At 37.5% G+C, this 22397-nt stretch overlaps 1 protein-coding gene across 1 annotated transcript in view; it reads right to left on the reverse strand.

Annotated features, from left to right (window-relative positions):
- CWC22 (CWC22 spliceosome associated protein homolog) overlaps positions 1-22273 on the reverse strand; it is a 38883-nt gene extending 16610 nt beyond the window's left edge. Inside the window, exons 1-12 of the mRNA XM_072419102.1 lie at positions 22066-22273; positions 20053-20105; positions 19094-19228; positions 18318-18771; positions 12741-12935; positions 12453-12506; positions 12198-12333; positions 10827-11033; positions 9785-9847; positions 8933-9046; positions 6493-6574; positions 1154-1214 (exon numbers count right to left, since the gene is read on the reverse strand). Of these exons, the coding sequence (XP_072275203.1) occupies positions 1154-1214; positions 6493-6574; positions 8933-9046; positions 9785-9847; positions 10827-11033; positions 12198-12333; positions 12453-12506; positions 12741-12935; positions 18318-18771; positions 19094-19228; positions 20053-20105; positions 22066-22092 (1581 nt within the window). The 5' untranslated portion in view covers positions 22093-22273. The remainder of the gene's footprint in view (positions 1-1153; positions 1215-6492; positions 6575-8932; positions 9047-9784; positions 9848-10826; positions 11034-12197; positions 12334-12452; positions 12507-12740; positions 12936-18317; positions 18772-19093; positions 19229-20052; positions 20106-22065) is intronic.
- Between the last annotated feature and the right edge of the window lie 124 nt (positions 22274-22397).

Consider the following 22397-nt stretch of genomic DNA (forward strand, 5'->3'; position numbering starts at 1 on the left):
ATTTTAATAAATGTTTTTTCTTTTAGGACCAACATATTGTTATATCTATTAGTTTTAATGACAGCTCCTTAACAATTGGCGTATAAGTTATTGCAAATGTATACAATATTCTTATATCTAACAAATATTTGGAATTTGGTATATAATTATATGGAATATTTTTTATACCTGATATCAGTTTCTGCTTCCTGGTGAAAGAGCAAAAGTCAGCGCCGAGACACCTTAGCTTTTTGGAAAATCTGACTGATCTTTAATAAACTTGTCATTTGTGGACCTAAACCCAATGGTGTGACACTACAACCAAATAAATCTATCTAGTTTTAACTTACAGTGGCCTTAGAAGGCCTTTGCAAATGCAGGTGCTACTTACCTATGGTTCTTTACCTTTACAGAAAAGTTGAGTAGTTTAGGATTTAGGACATGTATCCTGTTCTGCAAAGTTTGTGTTGTGTCCAAATGAAGAGAACACTCTTTCTATTAGGTCTTGGTTAATATATAATCATTACATACCAATATATGAAGTTGTAATCCCAAGAAAATTAAAAGAAAACTGTCAACTGTGTTAAAGGGATAAAAGTGATCCTCATATGCCATGGAATGGAGACAAAAAAACAAAAACTGACACATGGGATTTACACATACTTGAAAGAATCATTAGTTAAATGGCACCTAGAATTGCAAAGAGGCAATACCTTCATTTTTTTAGGATGTTCTTAATAAAAGATTGTTCTTTTATAATGTCCCCAATTCCCAGTGACATGTCAGGATGAATACCGCCTTTAAAATATACTTTCTTATATGTGAAAAGGAGTCTGACATTTTTACTGAAATACATAAATATACTGTAGAAGTAACACTGTACAAGTAACACTGTTACTACCTAGGCATTCAATAAAACAATTCTAATACCCAAAAATCTTTACGAGCAGAATTAATATTGAAATGCACATGCTAACTTTACAAATAAATGCATTTAAAGCATCAACCAAATTCAAGAAAACACATATTTGCTTTGAACTACTGGCATTTTCAAAGTTTTTGTTTTCTATAGGCCAAATGATAATTCCAAAAAAAAAAGCATCAGGAAATGCCCTATGGATAAAAATGAACATTTAATGATATTGTTATTTAGATAGAATCATAAGTGGCTTACCGTTTGACTCTCTGGAAAGTCCATCTTTATTAGCTTATGTGCACATTCTTCAAAGTCCAAACTGAAAAAGAAAATGGAATAAATGAATCTTAATGAATAATGGATATCTTGACCGCTTAGACCTGCATGCCATTCACCACAATAAAGCAGATATTTTAGCAATTGGATACTCCTATAGCAGTCATCATCCATGGAATCTTGGCCTGTGTCACAGACAACAAAAGGCAGGGGGAAATATTTACATGTGGCTCCCTATTTATAAATACATTTTTTTTATGCAAGCAGTTTATGTATCTGAATTTCATTTAGCACTAGCCTCTTTTAGTGCTCTGCAAAATAAACTAGTGGCAAAAGAAAAAGTCTGTGGTGCTGCATTAATCATGTAAAAACAAGGAATATACCAATAGGAGGAGAGAGCAAAGTTACAAAGAGATCAGCTTGGTCTGCTGCTTTCAATCTGCAGCATGGGCGGGGGTAAGAGCTTTTTCTTTTTTGTGAACAAGTTCAAAAAAACCACAGGAGCAATGACAGAGCTGTGGCATCCTAACATTCGTATTAACTCCAAATACACAATAATTGCTTCTGATTAAGCCCTGCTGACAGGTATAGTCATGTTAGGAATAAACAAAATACTTTTTTTTATAAAAGATAAAATTTAAAATAAAAACCAATAAAAATAAAGCGGATTTCAGGGTAAACAACTAAACAGGTGAAATAAATATAATGCGGATTTATCTGCTCAAGGATTTGCGTTTATATTCATGCAGCTGCATTGCAAGTAGTTTGGAGCAGCTTGGAGTCACATGAAAATATCTTTGCATGTGACTGTGTGATACTGATCTCCATGCAAGGTAAATATATTAGACAGTGTCAAAAAGATCCTAATGGTTTTGCAGAATAAAATTACACAATATGCAGCTTTTTTTTAATTACTAGGTTTAAATTCTTAATGCCAACAGTACTGTGTGTTCCTTGCCAGCAAGTTCAAGCTGTACGACGTTAAAATGAGGATGTGACTACTGGGATAGTGAATTGAATATTGGTTCCAAAGCTGTAAAGCTAAATGCATCCATCTCTATTGAAGAATATCAGAGCCATGGCACCAGTATGAGGCTGTGGCTTTTGGACAGTCAGCCACAGATTTGTTTAAAAAATGTGAAGCTGAACTCACCCATGTCAGCAGAATGAAGTAAATACAGTCAGACACCGAAATTCCCAGGGGTTACATTCCTAGACCGCGCGTGAATTTCAAAAATGAGCTAATTTTGGCGGCCACCTTGTGTCCGCGTCAATAGGGTACAGTATTGTACAATACAATTTTGGTACTGTACATGAAGTTTACTGCACAGCAGAGGAGATTATTTACATCTCCATGGGTGCCTCTGTAGGTGCTTCAGAAGAAGATGATTCTTCTGGCTCTACTACAGGAGTCTTATCTTCTAGTGGGGGCTTCTTTCTTGTGAGGAACATTGTTATCGGAGGTTGCTGCTGTTCTTCCTTTAGGGTATCTAGGAGATTTTTATACGGCTGGAGCAGCGTATCGAAGCCATTGTTAAATTTTAATGCCCGAATCATGTGAGGATTCCATGACTCAACCATAGTTTGCACATTCCTTGCTGTCCTCAAGATCTCATACAAACGTTCCAATGTCAGGCCCTGTTCTTCCTCTCCATCGTTCTCCAATTCTGCTTCCACATCCTCTTTTCGCTGCCAGATTTTGTCAACTTCTCCAGATTGGCATCAGTCAGAGGTTCAGAGTGGGCATCGAGGAGGGTATTTACATCCTAGGTAATGTCGTCAAAACCTTCGCCACCAAGTAATTTAGCCAGTCTCACGGCCTTGTCGACAGCCGCATGCTGAGTTTCGTCGGCGGTGAAGCCCTTGTAATCATGCACACAATCTGGCCAAAGCTTCTTCCAGCATGCATCGAGTGTTTTTATTTTTCATCTCCTTAAGGGCATTTTGGATGACAGACAGGCACGTTGAGATGGTAAATTCACGCCAGTACCCCTTTAGCATGAAGTTCTCGTCTGTGTCCATTGCACTCACAAGGTCTTGAAGTAAGATCTTTGTGTACAAGGCCTTAAATGCACGGAACACCCTCAGAATACATGTCCGCATGGTGCCCGCCAGCATTGTCCATAAGCAGCAACACCTTGAACTCCATACCCAAGCCGGGAAGGTATTCCTTTACTTGAGGGACAAAGCACTGCTGGAACCAGTGCGAAACCAATGTTTTCATTATCCAAGCCTTAGGGTTATGCATCCAGAACACAGGTAGCAAGTTTTGGTTCTTGTTCTGGAGGGCCCTAGAGTTTGCCGATTTATAAATAAGGCTTTAGCATGTGACTAGCAGCATTGCCACACATAATGAGTGTTACCCTGTCTTTTTGTGCCTTGAACACCGAAGCTTTAGCTTCGTCTTTCATAAGATACGTTCTAGACAGCATACTTTTGCAAAACAAGCCAGTCTCGTCCATATCAAATACTTGTTCGAGCTTGTACCTCTTCTCCTTGACAATGGCCTTGAACGTGTCGGGGTACTTCTCTGCTGCCTTCATGTCGGCAGATGCTGCCTCTCCATACAAGGATTCCAACCTTAAGTTGAACCATTTTTAAAAACGGTCGAACCATCCCCTACTGGCAACAAAATCTAAAGTGTCCCTTGATGTTCCTGGTTGTGTTTCTACGACTTCTTCCTTTGAAAACTGCTGGTACAGATTGAGTGCCTTTTCTCTGATAATGTTGCCATCTAAAAGGTATGTATTTTTTTCTTGGCATCGTTGATCTACGATGCCAATGCCGATTCCGTCCCAACGATGTATTTATTCCTAACATTGGATACATTTTTAGCAGTGTCACAGAAACTTGTTGAAACAGTACGCCTAATAGCCGCTTCGTTCTTCTGGATGTAGCGTACCGTACTTTCATTGATGTTGTAATGGCGGGCTACAGCCGCAAACTTCTTTTTTTCACAAAGCATTTCCAACAATTCCACCTTCTTCTGTGAGTGCCATAGTAGCCTTCGGCCTCCTAACTTCTTGCTAGAAGACTTAGGAGCCTTAGAAGGTGCACAAAAGTTTGTTAGCCATCTTTGGCAGAAAACGCAAATAAAAATCCTGTACACCACACACACACACACACACACACACACACACACACAAACAAAGTAACACGCTACAGTACACTTGACACAACGCGAGACGGGACCCAGATTCAGGCGGGATCCAAACGTTGAAAAAAAGGCATCACGGGAGCCAATAAAAAGCAAGGAAAAGTAAAGATGCGTTCTGATTTGCTACATCCACACGAGCACATTTCATCTTCTTTACGAGCATTCTCACGAGCATATGAGCGATCTGTTTTAATATTATGAGGGGCCTTAGAGTTGGCTCTACAATTGTACTAAATCATAGTAACTAACAGTATCGCAACCAAGTAAAAAAAAAAAAATACACAAATTTGTGAAGCTGCAGATTCAGAAGTGCAAATTGTCGGGGTATTACCGTATTCCCTTAAATATTTATAGGCGCCTCCCTGGTAAAGGAAAGTACAAAGATCATCCAGTGTTCTAATACACAGAATACTACTACTTCTCCCCCACTTTGGCTAATGATGCACTGCTGTAAGTATGTCATTTATCCTACTATCATCAGAGTATACATTACAGAATAGTCCCTTTGATGAAATACAATTTTTGTTTGTTTTAGGGATGAGAGATTAACACATAATGAAAGGTAGAAACATGGTCATAGGATACTAAAAAAAAAAAGTTTTGCTTGGAAACAGCTCCTTCCATAGTAAGAGAAAATGGATCAATGCAGAGAGCTTGGCAAAAACTTGATAAGTACAGCTGGAAAAGTTAACACAGCTATCAAATACATTTTGCCAAATCTGAAAATTGCCTCCCAGGAAAGCAGCGCCTGTTCAATCATTAGAGGATTTTCAGATGAAATCAAATACATTCAGAAAACAGCAGCACTAGCAGAGTTATAAGGAATGGGTATGCTACATTAAGCATCTGTAGGTATAAGTACATTTTACGGTCACAAAAAGCCATTACACCAGCATTATTTTGATGCAGGCTTTCTGCCGATCGCACGTGTCTGAAAGCTAGTTGCTATTTTGCTTCTGAATATATTCTCTACATAGCTAAAATATGAGAAAAATAGATGCAAAAGGCTGGACAAAATTGACACATTACCATGTGATTATCAGTAGGCATAATGGTGTCTAATAGGTGCTTGGGTTTTATTACAAACCAAATTATATGATCATAAATTACTACTAGAACAGAGTTAACACTAAACAATGAAGCAAAGCAGGTAGTACAGTTCTTCCCTGGTATGAAGTGATTTCATGGTTTGTGTCAACTGCATTAAAAGTACACCCCTAACCCAAATAACAAAACTCAGAATTAAAACAAATAACAAAACTCAGAATAGAAACTCAGAATGAAAGATGGTCAGATAAAAGGTTTTGGTCAAATGACAGATTCTATCTAGAGCAAAAAAAAAAAAAAAATTTAACTGATATATAGATTATAGATGGAAGAGATTACAAAATCAAAAAAACACTAGTTTAGAGACACATGGTGGAACCATACGCATCTTTTTAAATGTTTAACAGGCCAATCCTAACTAGTTTGCTGGAAAAAAAGACTATTTTTAGATTTCAGTAGCTCATTCTTTAATTATACACTCGATATATATATATACACACACACACACACACACACATACATACATACATACATATATATATATGAATGAACATAAAAGCATAAAGACACTGCTGGGGTGATTCTAGGACCAGGTTTCTCAACCAGAGATTTCATGGAACCCTACAGATACAGATAGCCAAGGCATTCTTTCCACTGGCCAATAATGTACTTACGATTAAACCCATTTTACTATGACCAACCAAATTATTTCCACAGTAAGTACTCTTATCACAAGGTCTTTAAACTTTATTTCTCACAAAATTTTGATTCTAATGGTAATTAATATACTTACCTGGCAGCATTCTTCATCAACGTATCAAACCCATTACTGTTAGAAATACTGTATGTAGCATCTGCCATGCTGTTAACCCAAATAGTCATGATGCTCTTACTGCTTATTAAACCATGATCCCCATGACTATTAAGGTAAATTGTATTTTTCTTCCCTTGCTCTTTGACACTGTCATTCTTTTACTGTTTCTTGTATCCAACTTACATTTTATCTTCATTCGTAATGTTATGTTAATCAACCACAAGGAAAAAAACCCATAAAACTTTAAGATATGTACCAACAAAAATATATTTCTGTATCAGTAACATAAGCATTATCACTTACCTTGATTGAATTGCAAGATATATTGTTCGGCGAAATGACACCAAGTTAACTTCAGTTTTATCATGAATGGTTAATTTTTCCCCTGAAAGAAACAAATATCAGACACATTTAATTTTGTGTAGCAAATACCATAGATTCTCCCCACGCTGAGCATGAGCTAAGAAAACGGTTTCTATTGGCAACAAGTAATGTTTATTTAGACAATTTAAAACATCACGGCTAGTACTATTTAAAGACTTGTGTTTTTCCTTTTTTCTATAATGAACCTCAATAAAATAAAGTCAATTTAGGACATCTGCTAGACAGTCTGAATTAAGAGTAAACAGTCTTGATGAATCTAGACATAAATGAGGACAGAAAAACAAAGTTGAAAAAGTTGAGGAAAACCGATCTGGGCAATGAGCTCATCTTTATTCCGTATTACTTCAGCTCCTTACATAATTTATATTCCAATATTCTTCCATGCCAGACTACCACAGACAAGCACACAATATGGCATGTCCCCAGCACCAAGTCCAGTGTGCCAGCTATCCGACTATCAATCACTGTCATATCAATCTATTGCACACTGTCACTGCAAGGCTCCAATTTCAAAAATGAGATAGCCAGATAGTATGTGCTTTTTGGCAATTACTTCATAACCTAAAGTTAACACATCAAAATTCTATAAATAAATGCGTGCTGATGTGGGAAATGTGGTCATTGGTTTTCATTTTCAACATAAACACAAATAATGAAAGTTTAGGAAGTAACCCAAAAAGCTGAGAATAGTCAGGATTTACTGACCAAGTTAATTGGTGTCCGTGATAATTGAATCAAGAGACACAAATTTCCTATTGCTCAATGGACCCCTAGCAATCTCTAAAGAAATCCCAAGGTTCAACAGGACCCTGGATGAGGAACAACAATCTAAAATTTTGGACATAATTTTCTCTGCCACTGCTACTGCCTACATAACCTTTCAGATAGCAGTCAGGGAAAAACTAAAGCTTGTTTAACTTTTTAGCCTAGAGGTAAACTATCAGTAAAATATTTGTCTGCTACATCTCTATATGACAAAACCACCATCAAATAAGAAATGAAACAATTTTAAAACAGAGGCATAGGGCCATATTTTAAAAACATGGTGGTCAGATAACAGACTGCCATTTAGCTGATCCTTTTTTATTTTTTTAAATCTAAAAATATCAGTTATAAAAAGCTAATCACATTGCACAAATTTTGGTTTGGTGTATCAGAACTACCCTTAAGACAACTCCTGATCCAACTGCCATTTTTTGAGTGCTATAAGTGGATCATTTTTATTTCAATAGTGGTCATGATTGGTATGTTTAAAAAATGGCAATAGCAGCAAAGGGGGAATCAGAGTGTTAAAGTAAACTGTAGTAACCACCAAGCATGAACTGGCAATTAAGGCAAATAAAAGTTACGCTAACTGTTGGTATGTCATGGGTGCTGTTATCCGTGATGAAATTGTTGGTAAACTGCAGGCAGGCATGATAACCAAAGCTTTATAAATGTGCTCCTTAAACGGTGAAAATTGTAATAATTGTAGTCTTACAAGAGTGGCCAGCAGAGAAGAATCCCTTTACAATGAATATCGTTGAAAAATTGCCCCTATATGGTCAAGGAGGGTGGGAGATAAGTTTCCACTATTGTTCATTGATAGGAGCCTATGGAGGAAGTCTGCTACAGTGTAAAACGTGTGACGACTTTAGGTCTGATAGGACTGATGACATTACACTCAAGAAGGTGACAAGCAGCAGTCTCAGGGCTTTGCATGCTACACATTACTGTGTGCTAAGGGCTTCCTGAACCCCAATTTTTATTTTTACAGCATAACCTTAATGATAGCCCTAAAGGTATTCTTCAACCCTAGCGCGCATAAGGATTCCTTATTATATGTATAGATATGTTTAGATATGTACCGCAACCACACTGCAAGTGTAAACCTAGCCTAAGCAAGCTCCACTGCGTTTCTATGTGCCATTTGCTTGGCCCTTTATTAGTCTGTTCTTGTTGGTTACTGGCAAAAGTAGGAAAGTATCTGAAACTCTGTTCTTTAAGGTCTAATTTATATTGCAGAGTAAGGATATTTCCAATAACTTGCTGTTTGGTCACAGTGTTAGAAAATAGGGTGGAATCTACTATAAGTACATCCAAAAATAATTGACTAACCCTTTCCCATGCTTTGTAAAAGAAAAACGTTTCTGGATGGTGTTGTCAGTTTTTATCATGTGACTCCTGGGCCTCTCATGGCCTCTTTTACCAATTATGTTTCTAAGAACTTTATATTTTAGTAACTGAAATAAAAGGTTTTAGGTTATGCTAGACTTATTTTCTGCCATAAAGAGCCGCTATCTTTTCAATTTTTCTAGTGGTATTTTCTATCCTTATCACTGCGGGATTGGCTTCTTCTCCTTCTGATTAAGAAACAAACCTTCCCCTCCTTCTGCTCCATCTTCCTCTTGCTCTTCATCCTCATCATCATCACTGTCATCGTCGCTGCCTCCTCCTTCTCCTTCAGAATCAGTGTCCCCTTCATCAAGGATTTCTTAAACAAAAAAAACAAAAAAAAAAGGGAGATGTAACATAAGACAAAGTATTCTAGTCGCAACACACACAAACACAGACTACCAACATGAAATCTGATCAGCATGGTTTATTCCCCCCCCGAATATATACTTAGCCATTTATCAAATTGGCGCTTGTGTCAACACTAACAGGCAAGTCAAAAAATTCCAACCATTAGTAAAGATGCTTCAACCACCAATGCTTTAATTTGCAAAACGGGTGAAATGCCTTTTTTCCTTTACTGAAAGTTTATAACGTGAATACATTTTCCCTAGAGAATTAATGGCAATGCTGGTTTCAGATGCAGAATTATTACAAACGCTGAAGCAATGACATCTACATAAAAATGGAAGTCTATTCAAAATACAGTATGAATTCCTAATGTAAAACTATCTATATTGTGAAATTCAAAGGCAAGGAAGAAAAACAACTAAATGTGTTCTAAATGTATGTCATGAATAGCAAATACATGGCATCTCTGTTACGCTACAATGAGTTTCTAAGAAAAATTACATTTCCTTTTTAAAACAAGATACAATCAAAAACTATTGAAAACTTAAATGATTAAATAAAGACTTCCAAGTAAAATGATATTTCCCAATTTGAAGCAACAGAGAAATGTCCACCCCTAAAAGCAGCAACAGTCCTACTACCTGTCATTTAAAGTGCTGGGGGGACTAAACACCAACCACATAAAAAAAACACTCCTTAGACATACCTTTTTTAATAGTTTTGTACTTTTCTTCATTTTCAAGAAAATTTGGATCCAGCTTAAAAACATCTAAAAGAAACAATTTAAAGATTAGAGTAAAGGATTATATAAATGCAATTTGCCAAAAAATGTTAACCAAAAAAGAGAAAGAGAAATATGAATATTTGCTTACATCGGCAACTACCAAACGAGGTTCTCACAAGAAGAATCACAAGATTCTCCAGATCTGCCTTTAAATCCTAACTTGAAAAGCACATTTTTTGCCCAAATCTCACTCCATAGGCCTCCCTCTGCGACTGGTCAGTGCCCTTAACTGTAAAAGGGCTAACTGAGGATGAAGTTACCAGGGAAAAGAGGGTTAAGCAAAACAGATCTTATATTTTCCTTTTTTGTGCATTAAGGGAGAAATCATCTACCAGTCATTTTTGAACTAGCCTGTTTGACTGCTTGACTGTTCAATTCTTCTAGTCATTGGTCAGGCATGAGTAAATTTGCAAGGGTATGAAACGCTAAAAAGAATATTATATGTTAGTATGTATGCGACGCTGAGCTTTAATGATTAATAAACTGATAACCAATAAATGAAAGATGTAGTCCCTGATTAAGTTAAATTGAGGAGAAAATGGCTAGATGATGCTTAAATGTCAGGAATTAAAGCAAGCCCTATCAGACCTGCTACAGGTGCTAATGTACATTGTAAGATGCTTACAGTGTGCAGTAGATTTAGAGTAAGCTATCTGCACCTGCACAACTGTGCAATATGGAAGGCAAAGCTGAAATTCAGCTTTAAAAGAAGTGATTACTGCATTTTGGCAGTGCAAGTGTTCTCCACTATATTAAAAACAACTTTGGAAAAAGCAGGAGTGAACTGAATAAAAACATCATCAGGAAAAGTAAACAGCTCAGGAATGACAGATTTCTCTGCAACTGAATGATCGTGATTTATGCTGCAAACAAATATTTTGCAGGCAGTTTATTCAGAGTAGTCAATTCCAAGCTGCCACAGATTTTCATCAGCGCCGTGATAAATGACATAGTAAAGACTCACTAAGTACGTCTTCTGGATTGTAATCATCCTCTAAAGGAAGCATATGTGTAAACTGATCTTCTTCCTCCACTAGGTCCAGGCCATCAGGGATAACTGGGTGATCTTTAAAGCCATCTTTTCTGACAGCAAATAAGACCTCAATCATGTAGTGTACGCGCTTGTCTATTTCCGATTCGTGTAGGATGTTCCGCAGACGCTCAAAGATAGCTGCAGGGAATAGAGAAAAAACACACTTTAGGAGATAAAACACTACTTTAAACATAAGATGAAGCAAATGTTTTGATCACCATGCGCTAAGCTCTATCTGGGTGGTGAAAAGCATATGTCAAAAATCTGTGGTATTCTAATTTAGGTGTGAGGGAGGTGAAGGTGTTTCAAAGAGGACATTTAATTGCTGTGTTTACCGCAGCCATACTACTGCATATAGGAGTTCCGGGGTGTAATGTCAGTGCAGAACACTACAAAGATTTCAGATGAACCATTGGTAGTCTAATTCTCGTATCTGGCAATTAAACATTTCACAGCTAAGCTAAATTGCTCAGGCTTGAAAAAGTCTTAAATTCTGAAAATGAACAGAAAAGGTCCATTTCAGGTGCCCAATGTGCTGCACAATCATATCTAGTATGTAATTGAGTGTAGTCATTTTGGCAGCAGAAAATGTAAAATACCGCCAAAACTAAAAGCAGTATACTAAACGTCACCACAGAAAGGCAAATGGCTCCTCATACAGTTCAGAGAACCAAGTTTCCCCTGGCTTGGGTTGAACAGCATTTACAATAGCTACACAACCCATTATGTAATTTAAATGTTACTAAAAAATAAACATTCCTTGCAATAGAAATTTCAGTTTTGGTTACATACACCCTACTGGTTCATTAATTTAAACAGGGGATGCCAAAGTGCAGAGTTTATAACAATCCAGACCCTCAGTTTGCTGAATACATGGTAAATCAAACATAACAGAAAAGGTCAGATTCCACAACAAAATTTGTTAAAACACTTAAAGTGTTAGACCACCCAGAAGGAAGTGTTTTTTGGTAATAACAATAAATGTCTAATTTTTCCCAGTTTGGCTAGTTTCAAAAGAATCAATAATTTTGTTATTTCCAATTCATATAAAAATATGCATGTATATAAAAAGTGTACAATATTCTTTTAGGAATAAAATCTTGCCCCTGTCAGGATATAGCAAACACCTTTCCTACAATGTATAGATGCAGCTGTTGAGCTAGATATTCTTAATGTGTTCTCAGTATTTCCCGTACAGAAACACAATGTCTTGTCCAGGCTAAAGTTCACCTCTTTCCAAGGATTAATATTAATGAGGAAAGTAATGTAGCATCAAACAGGTGTAAAACAGCAGACACTTACCATTTATACCTCTGGGTGTTACTTGAGTTAGCTTAAGGCCTCCCTCTTTTATAAAACCAATAGAAACCTCAACACTGTCATCTGTAGGTCGCTCCAGCAGCAAAGTCAGCATTTCCAGTGCAAGCACTTCGTGGGCCTTTAGACAGAAAAAATTTTAAAAAATATGGACAATGGCTGCGTTATTTTTATCAACCAAATATATTTTCCCCTTTACAGTTTTACTAACCACTAAAAACAAAAGAAAAAAATACTTACCACGTTCTGATTAATGAGATGGGCGACAAATTTTGAAGCTGTCAAACAAAGTTGCTAAATGAAAAAACAAATGATGGACATCAGAATAATAATAATATTAATATTTATGAAAGGATATTTGGTTTATATCACAGCTGCCGGAAGCAGTTTTTGGGTATTTAACAGATTAATTTCTATAAAGAAATTATTTTAATAAATCATAAATATTGTGAATGTTTAAGTACCATTATGATAAAAAAGCTAAGTAAAGACTAGCAACACTATACCACAAAACAGCTTGTCCCATACCTTATCATTCCTCCTGTATCCTTTACGGAAATTGAGGATGAGCCTCTTTAGAATCAATTCTCCTATCTGAGGGAACTTGGAGTTGATGATTGCTACCACGGCAGCATACACGTGGGTGAAGATGGGAGATGCACTCTGAGCTTGGAGGACTGACCTAGACAGCAGGCCTCTAAGGTAAAGCAAGAAACATAATACATTATTGAGTTTTTAATATAAAAAAAAAAAAAAAAAAAAAAGATCACCTGTATATATATTTTCACATGAACTCACATAAACACAAGAAATTTATTGGGTCACAACAATTAGCAACCTCATGTAGTAGGAAAGGTTCTAAATTAGAGAAGCCAAAATTTGCAAAGGGTGCCAGGGAGCAGGTACAGACTTTCTATTCTTTTCTAGACTGTACAGAGTATCTCAGCTAGATCAAGCTGCATATGAATGGGCAGATACAAGACAATATACCGGTAGGACCCTTCACCAACCCATTGTTTCCAATGAAGTCTGAGCGGACCAATAAACTTGCAGTTGGAAAAGAAAAATTAAGCCAACATCAAATAATTTACCATGTGAAATTGAGAAATAGATTCAGAAAACAGATTTTAAAACATACTATTAATCCATGATAAGTCATTATGCCGATTGTAATGACATATACGTGTCTAGAAAATACTAGAAAAAGACTACTTGTCTCCTTTTTAAGCCAAAAATATATATTCACTGCGCTAAATTCTTTTCCTTGAACTACCACAGAATTTATGGTCTGATCACACGATAATGGTTCAAGTATAAAGGCTTATATTTGCATTGGAGCTGCTTGTATTTCCCAACAACTAAACGTTATTGTAAGGACAACATATAAAAATAATTTAGGAGATGCTTGAGTACATTGTTGGAGAGATCTATGTCAACCCCTGATTAAATATGAGCAAACAAAGATTAGTTTTTAATACCCTTGAAGAGTGAAAAAAATGAAGGAGAGTTTTTGGCATATTATTATTAGTTTACTTAAAGATAATTAATAGCAATTACAACATCACAGGTTAACAATATATAATACAATTAGACAGAGATCGACTAATGCAACTATAAAATAAATGTCAAGCAAAGTAAGACTAGACCATAACCCATTGGATTACGGTTCCCAACGCGTTTCCCCTTTAAGGCTTCTTCAGGGGGATGTTGAGACGATTAACACGGTGTCTTATGGGAGTTTGCTGCCTAAGAGTTGGTGTTCTATTGTTTTCTGAGACACTTCCATTTTGAAGCTTACTACAATAATGGGGGTTAAAAGTACAATTTCAGGGAATAAAATTAAAGCTTTTTTTTTAAGCTGTATTCATGGAAGGTAAATAAATAATGTATGTAGGCACACCTTTACTGTAGGCACCACAATTTACTTTTAGCTTCTTGCAATTATCTGTACAAGTGAGCTCACACTGGGAGATAAAGAAGCAGCACAAAAAGGTAATTAGTTGCGATGCAGAGTTTATGTGCCAAAAAAGAAATATAATATAGGAAAGAGCAGAATGACAGAGGTGAGCTCGTCAGCTTGCATATACTGATTTCACTGTCCAGTCACAGGCTGAAATCAGGAACAAGATCTTGCTGTATTATTTATTGGCAGTAGAGAAAAATCAGGTCCACAGGCTGTGCAAATCTTAGGAATGACTGGTCAGAAGTACAAATCTTATGACAGGTAAAACAGCTCTGCTGTATATATTTCCAGGAGTTCAGATTAAGAGTCTAAATATATCCATTTTATGCCTATTTTTTCATAAGGATTACATTTTTCAAATTGTGTGTAATTTATATTTAATATGTGTAGCTCATATAGATGTTTCAATGATTTACAGTTTAAAAGTTTGCTTTGTCGTGTACTGAGACAAACCCCTAATCAATAGTTGCACAGGATTAGGAATAGTTGAATGGCTTGTAATGTTAAATATCTTAATCACACAGACATGTGAGTAATGGTTGGATATTTTACTGTCAAACACCTGTTTACAGGTGCAGGTCCCAAAACAAGAATGGCCTCAGGTACAACAACAACCTTGACCCAATATAGCATTTACCGCGGAGATCAGGCAAAGTCTCAGAAAGGGTGGCATAGATCATACTAGAAATGAGCAGCCAAATGTTTCAGAAGAATAGACTGCTTCTTCTAAAGCAGTGCTTCTCAACCAGGGTTCTGTGGAAACCTGAGATTCCTCCACAGGTTACTATTCTTCTATAGCTCATATAGCTACTTTCTGACAACATACGCCCTACATTCCTTGAAGTTCACATGCTACCAGCTAAGAGTTTTTTGTTTAGCTCCTGTTCCCATTGTTTCCACCACCTCCACTTCAATTAAAGGTTTAGCACACAATCAAGCCTAGGTTATTGAATTTCTTTATTTTACTCTTCACTGGATCATTCCTCCTCACTGTGAGTAAAATATTAGAAGACAAAGATTGATGTAAAACGTATAGAAAATGTACTGTATTTTTCTGTAAATACAAAGGCAATGTGTGCCTCTTGCAGAGGCAGTGAATACATTTTACAAGTAATAAAACTATACTGTGAAAGGAGCTATGTTCTAATCTTATTATCCGACCTTAGAGAGTATCCAGTCGTCTTCTAGCCCACACTTCCTTCTTAATATTCCTTTCCTGCAGAATGATGTTTCTGATGTGTATGTATGAAAATGACAGCATCCTTTTAGAAATACACCACCATTTTTTTTTTTTTTTTGTATAGAGCAATTTGTAGCTTCAAATATTCCCTGTAAACATGAGCTCCATAAGGTTTTTCAGCTGATAACCTAGAAATCTTTTGGATAATCGGTACATGGTCTTACTTGGTTACCAGTTCATGTAAAATCAGACTATAGTCAAATGTGCAGCGTTGCAGGATATTCCTAAAGCTAAAGGATGGATTATATTTAAATGGCACTCAAATTATTAAAATGACTTTGCTCAATTCCTAGGACACAGTTTATTTCATATATTTATTTGTAACATGTCTGCATTAGGCAGTACTTATAGCAAAGAAAAGTAACTCACAGGTATCAAAAAAACATTTGAAAGGGAAAAAAACAAAACAAAAACAGAAATATGCTTGAAAATGAGATGCTTACAATTAAATAGATATCCTAACATAAAAAATAGCTATGAGAAAACAAAAAGTAATACAAATTAATCTGCTCTACTGAAGACAGCAGTGAATTCATGGAACATTTAGGGAGGAACAGAGGAAGATTTCAACATCGAGTACAGGTAGTGCCCGAGTTAAGGACATCCGACATATGGACGACTACTAGATACCAACGGGGCTTCCCTGCTTTCAACTGTGCAGGACGGAGGCTTGATGGGGGGAGGGAGGCAGTTTGCATGACTTGCAGAGGAAATCTTTTGCTAAACACAGCTGAGGTTGTGGGAGAGCCTAAGGACTGAGCTCTTTCTGAATGTCTAGGCTCCATAAAGTTTTTTTTTTGCTTTGTTTGTGATTACCTTACAGTGAGGATTTTATACAGTAACTGACACCACACTGGCTAATATTATGTTGAGACAAACATCCGACCTAAATGCATTTATTATAATAATGTACCTGTTCCGCCTTACATACAAATTCAACTTAAGTACAAACCTACAGTCCCTATCTTGTATGTAACCCAGGGACTACCTGTACAGGGTAGGTACCTCAGGTCTTCTGATACCTAGAAAACCAGTTGTTCAGTATGCACAGTCCGATTTGTGTCACAGGGATTTTTAAATAAAATCCCACAGCCAAATTTTTATCAATATTATTTGTGCCTTCCTAATGACCCATACAGTTCTGAAATGACAAATCTATAACCATTAGATCATGTGATTGTAACATTCCTCTTCACACAGCTTTTGAGATGCTAGAACACTCTAAAATTAACAATTCAATGGCACTCACAAGAAAATAAAATTCTTAAGTATATTACTAAATTGTTTATTGCAAAAAAACTTAAATGATGGTATCAGAAATACACCTGAAAATGAAATGCTTAGGAATTAAATATGTGGCCATTACAGGGAGAGAGTGTCTGGGAAAGTGGTAGATAGTGTATACATATGCTGCAGATTTCTGTCTTCTGCAATGCCATTTTAAAACTCTACTCCAGGATTTGGTGTCCCCCTGCGATAAATGCTCAACCAACATAAAAAGACTGATATCTGGTCAGTCCACCCTGTTCTGCTCTGGGAACCACATGTCTGTGGTGGACTGAGAAAAGAAAAAGGTATTGGGTTGTTGGAAAGTCTGTTATCGGGTGTTGTTTATTTTGGTACAAACATTGGGTTTTCTCACAGTAGAGAGGGGTTCTCTAGTTCATGTTGTAAATAGTCACCCATTTAATGGCAAGGTTTTTTTGCTTTTTCTCCTTTGGCTAGATAGTGAAAATAGCCTGTACAGCACAAATAAACTGGTTGTGTTGGTAAAAATAAGAGACTGCCTCCAGATTTACTTTGAACTCCAGATTTACTTTGAACTGCGCCTGACCCAGGGAGGTAAAAACACCCCACTACTATCCTCCATGTTACAATAGATATGAGAAAACAAAAAGATCCAGCAATATAAGTTCATTTTCCAGGCACTCTTGACCTGACCAGTCTTTCTTAGTCAAGCAGCTGCAAATGACTGCATTCTAATATCTACCGGTAGGCACAAAAATCACAATGCAAACAAACCTCAATTTAGTAAAGTCATCTTAAAGTTGTACTTCAGTCATGTAGCTTGGTCTATAATGGGGTCTGTGTTTGAAAAACGACTTAACAAAAATATACCAAGACACCAGAAATAATGTATTGTAAATTATTTTAAAACACTGGGACCAGAAGTGCTTGAAAATTCAGGACACATATTGGGATCCAAAAAAGTTGGTTGAAGTCCCCCTACAATACCAAGGAAAACCCATTGACTGGGGAGGTTTTAATACTATAGGATTAGTTAGTTCAGGTAACAAAAGTCATCCTAAATAATAAATTTACAGTGAATATACATGCTGGTAAGTAATATACTTCAGATTAAGCCAGTAAACGTGTATGTAAACCTCAAAAATGTGTCTTGTGCACCCTTTAAATATATTACCAATTTTGTTAGATTTGTTTATTAATGCAGATCCTGCCAAACATTTTGTATGCTGATAGCTCACTTCTGTATCGGTATATGTTGGTGCAACTGACTGTTTTGGCAAGTGCTCAATGTACTTATATTTGTGTTATAATTTTTACCAGTTGTGTAGACCAGTAATTTTCAACCACTGTGCCACAACACACTAGTGTGCCGTGAGAGATCTTCAGGTGTACTGTGGGAAATTATCCAATTTCCATTGTCAAGTGTCTGTGCTGTAGTGACTAATACTCTTCCATGTCAGTGGGTGGCAGTAGGTAGCTTAATTGCCTTGTTTATTCTTAGAGACAAGAGAATTAGCTACAGAGTGTCATTTTATAACATTTTTGATTTATGGTGTGTCGCGCAGGATTTTTTCAATGTAAAAAATGTGCCGTGGCTCAAAAAAGGTTGAAAAACACTGGTGCAGACAATATGCTCACTTAAAAAACACACTTACCTGCTCTTATCAGTTATCTGTTCTTGCATCATACGCAGCTTGGCAGGAGGAATATAAGCTCCTCCAGTCCGGGTAAGAATGGGATCTAAGTCCTCTTTCTTTTTCTTCACAGGGGGTGCTGCTAAAACCGGATCTTCCGATCTTTGCTCAGTAAGAGGAGAGGATCTATTATTACGTTTTCTGTCCAAGTCACTATCTGCATCTCTTCTTGATCGGTCTCTGTCTGACTCTCTTCTTGCCCTGTCTCCATCTGGGCTTCTTCTTGATCTGTCTCTATCGGAGTCTCTGTCGTAGTCTCTTCGTGTTCTATCTCGATCAAAATCCTTATCTGGATCTCGTCTTGATCTGTCTCTCTCATAGTCCCTATCTTTGTCTCTTCTTGATCTGTCTTTATAAAAGTCTTTCTCTGGATCTTTTCTGGATCTATCATACTCCCTGTCCCTTTCCTTCAATCTGCCACAAAACAGAAAGGTAAACAGTCAAGAAAACTAAACTAGGAAAATAATATGTTAACGGCTAAAAGGAACATAATTTTCTATAGACTAAGTGCTGAAAAAATGAAATACCGCATGAAATGGGTTTGCAAAAAGTTGTAGGATGTTTTATTCAAACATATAAACTGCCTAAACTTAGTACCTATAATAGTTTACTTTCAGTGGCCTTTGTTATAGGCAATATATTCATAAAGATATCTGAGAATACCTAATTCAATCCACAGGGGAAGACTAGGAATCATTACACAGACTGGCTTCTATGGAACAGAACATACACTTGCCTTGCATCCTCTGACCTGTCATATCTCCCATTTCTTGGTCGCTCATCATCATAGTGGTCACGATCGGAGTATCCTCTGCTGCGATCAGAGTAACCTCTATCACGTGGAGATAGTGAATGATCTCTCTCTCCATACCTGCAAGCAATTTATTAAATGTAACTCTTGACAATACTGGGCTGCACATCCTATCTGTTCCTCTGACAGTTGTATAGAAGTGCTACAAATTTACATTTTAAATTGTTAGCAACACATGGTCTCAGTAAAGAGACATCAACGTACCTTCTAATAATTAAGACATTAGTGAAGGCAGTAGAGTAAGAAAGGACTGGGAAAGATGTTGGGACCTGAAAGAATACTTAGGAGAAGCCAGAAAGACATTTCAGATATGACTTCCTTTGAGTAATGATACAACTTACAATCACCCTAGTGGAAAGGATCTTTCAGTGTGAATGACCAGTAATACCTGCTGCAACTTCCTATAAGTTCCCATAAGTAGCAACACAAAAGGTTCACATATAAACCTAACTCTCCTGCTGCACATACTGGACCTTCTTTGCTCACTCATCATACTGTTTCTACAATCAGAGTACAGCTGAAGCAAACAGGATGGTAACATGAGAAAAGGTAAACAGAAAAGTATATTGGAGAAATTTAATTAACTGCCACGTAGTTCACTGACTTAATGGCACAAAGGCAAGAAAAACGGCATGTAAAAAGACCATCACTTGGCTCTCCAACTTTAAACAGAGACTATAAGCTACCTTTCTACGCTATTGGGAGTGATGTCATTCCAATGAATGGTGAAAATTACCCGAATACATACACATAATGGGTGGGTAGCACAGAAACCTCCAAAAGCCATTACTACGCATAACACAGATTTATAATGTGCATTATAAGCAAAATATCATACATTCTGCTAGGTGATAAACACTCAGAGCAAACAGAATACTGCTTACCGGTCCTCAGGAGACGAGCTTCTTCGCTGATAGGTGTCAAAGTTGGAGGAACTCTGAAAATTTTAAAAGAGACGTCTTAATCAATTTAATTGTACCAACATATATATGAAAGGTTGATTCATTTTATACAAAGAGGAAAACGAAACCAGTTAAAAATGGCCTGGGATCATATGTAGTTTAAAGCAGGGGTCGCCAACCTTTTCGGACACACGGACCACTAAACTTATAGGCTTTGGACGGTGCATTCGTGGGAAGTCACTCAAAGGGGAAGAAACTTCCCCCAGAGTGACGTCATGAAGCCAGAACTCGTCCACTCTCCCATCGCAGTTCTGAGCCATAGACACAATCCACCCACCACCCTGAGCCTGCGATCTATATGGGGAACATGGTTTGCGGCTTTGACCGGTGCGCCCCCCCAGGGGGGTTCTTCTGACCCCACTGGGGGGTGCACTGGCAAGAGCCGCAGACCACCAAAATTTTCTCATGGACCACCAGTTGGCGACCACTGGTTTAAAGCTACAATCCAAGACAGGAAAAATGACTTTGTATACTTAGTAGAATCTGTGGGTACATAGATGTATATATGTGGTGGGGAAACAAGCCAATGCTGTTAATTGATACATTTTATGCAAAAGGAAAATTGTGCAGGTAATATGCCTCAGGAAGTCCTGATCTCAGCATCTGAAAGAAAAGCATGTATTAAAGCAAACTGGGATAGGACAAGTCAGTATCATGAGATCCGTGTGTTAGTGAAATGATTGTTCTTACATACAACGTATCAATGTTGACATAAAGATGTACATTGTGTCTGTAAAAGAATAAGGCTAGGTACACACGTGCAATAATCGAACAACTAAAAACCGATCAACAATTATTCACGAATAGTTTGAATGATCTATTGTGCACGACTCTGTACACGCTGTAACGATACGATCATTCAAATATCAACCACCAACAGTCTACACACACTAGATATGAACATTTGAACGATGCAGGAAGTGACATGTACCGGAGAAAGTGTCTCATGAAACAAACCACGATCACATAGTTTGAGAACGATCGTAGACCATTTAGATCTGCCGGGGCGGTCGTTCGTTTCCACCGACATTCCTCATTCGTCAACGTTGCTGTGCACTTTTTTTTTGTTAACGATTATCAAGTGATTGGTCATTGGTTGTTCATTTCCAATGATAATTATTGCACATGTGTACATAGCCTAAGGCAAAAGTTGTTTTAGTATCAGAAACAAAGTTCAACACAGTGTTCTCGCAGCTCCTTTTAGCTGGGCGCACCACCCGGCTATCTTTTCGGTAGTTACAGAAAAGTTGGGGCAAAATACAGGGGCTGCCACTGGATATGATGTGAGAGCCGCTGGATGTAGTAAAAACAGGTAGCTGGCCATACAATGTAAAGGATTAGTAAGCCCAAAACACAGAAATAACATATATTGCAGCCTATGAGATGAGGTGGCTGCATCCAGGTATACATTGCAATGTGACAGCGATAGATCTATCGAGTACATAGCACAATGTCAACTTTGGGGCCTTTGGGGCTTATACAGTGCTTTGCTTTCACTCCTAGTGGCCGCATAAAATTATATGTGGAAGCCATGAATCCATGAACAAAACACATATTTAGTGATTACTTCTCAAGCACCTGGTGCCTCCTAAAAACGTAATGGTTCCTCCCTCTGAATCCACATTTCTATAGGAGACAGTAGTGATAAAGAGGTCAGCAGGTGAAACCACTGAGCTTTGGGGGGGGGGGGGATTGGCATTTTCAGGGGTGACTGTGTTCAAATAAAAGCTTGTCAGATTGTTTCTCTTAGTGTTCAGTACAAGAGTGCAGTGTTTACATATACAGCTGCTATTCCATCTCCCATTATATGACATATAGTAAGGTATACTAGGTATGTGTTATTAGTATGACATGAAGTACATTGCACCCCCTGACCCTGTAGTAATAACCAGTCACTAATAAGCTGAATACTACCGCAGGCAGCTCTGTACTTACTCTGACTTGGGCCACACTGCTTTTCATGGCTGCCCGCTCTGCTCCCGCCGTATCGGTCGATGGATAACCTTCCCGCCGATATCACTTCTCCCGGTACTCCGTGAGCCTCGTTGCTACTTCCGGGCTCCTCGTGACCCCACAAACTTCACCAAAAGCACCAGTGCGAGATCCACACACACCACGTATGATCACTTCCGGTTACCGAGCCAGACGTCACGTGAACGAAAGCCTGTAAGGGACAAACATCCTCAGAAAGCGTTTGCGTTTTGTTGTGCTGCTCTAGATATTGTGCTGCTATACAGACATAAATGAAGTGCTGCTTACCTGATTTA

The sequence above is a fragment of the Pyxicephalus adspersus genome, chromosome 7 (genome assembly GCF_032062135.1).
Source record: "Pyxicephalus adspersus chromosome 7, UCB_Pads_2.0, whole genome shotgun sequence".
NCBI classification, from domain to species: domain Eukaryota; kingdom Metazoa; phylum Chordata; class Amphibia; order Anura; family Pyxicephalidae; genus Pyxicephalus; species Pyxicephalus adspersus.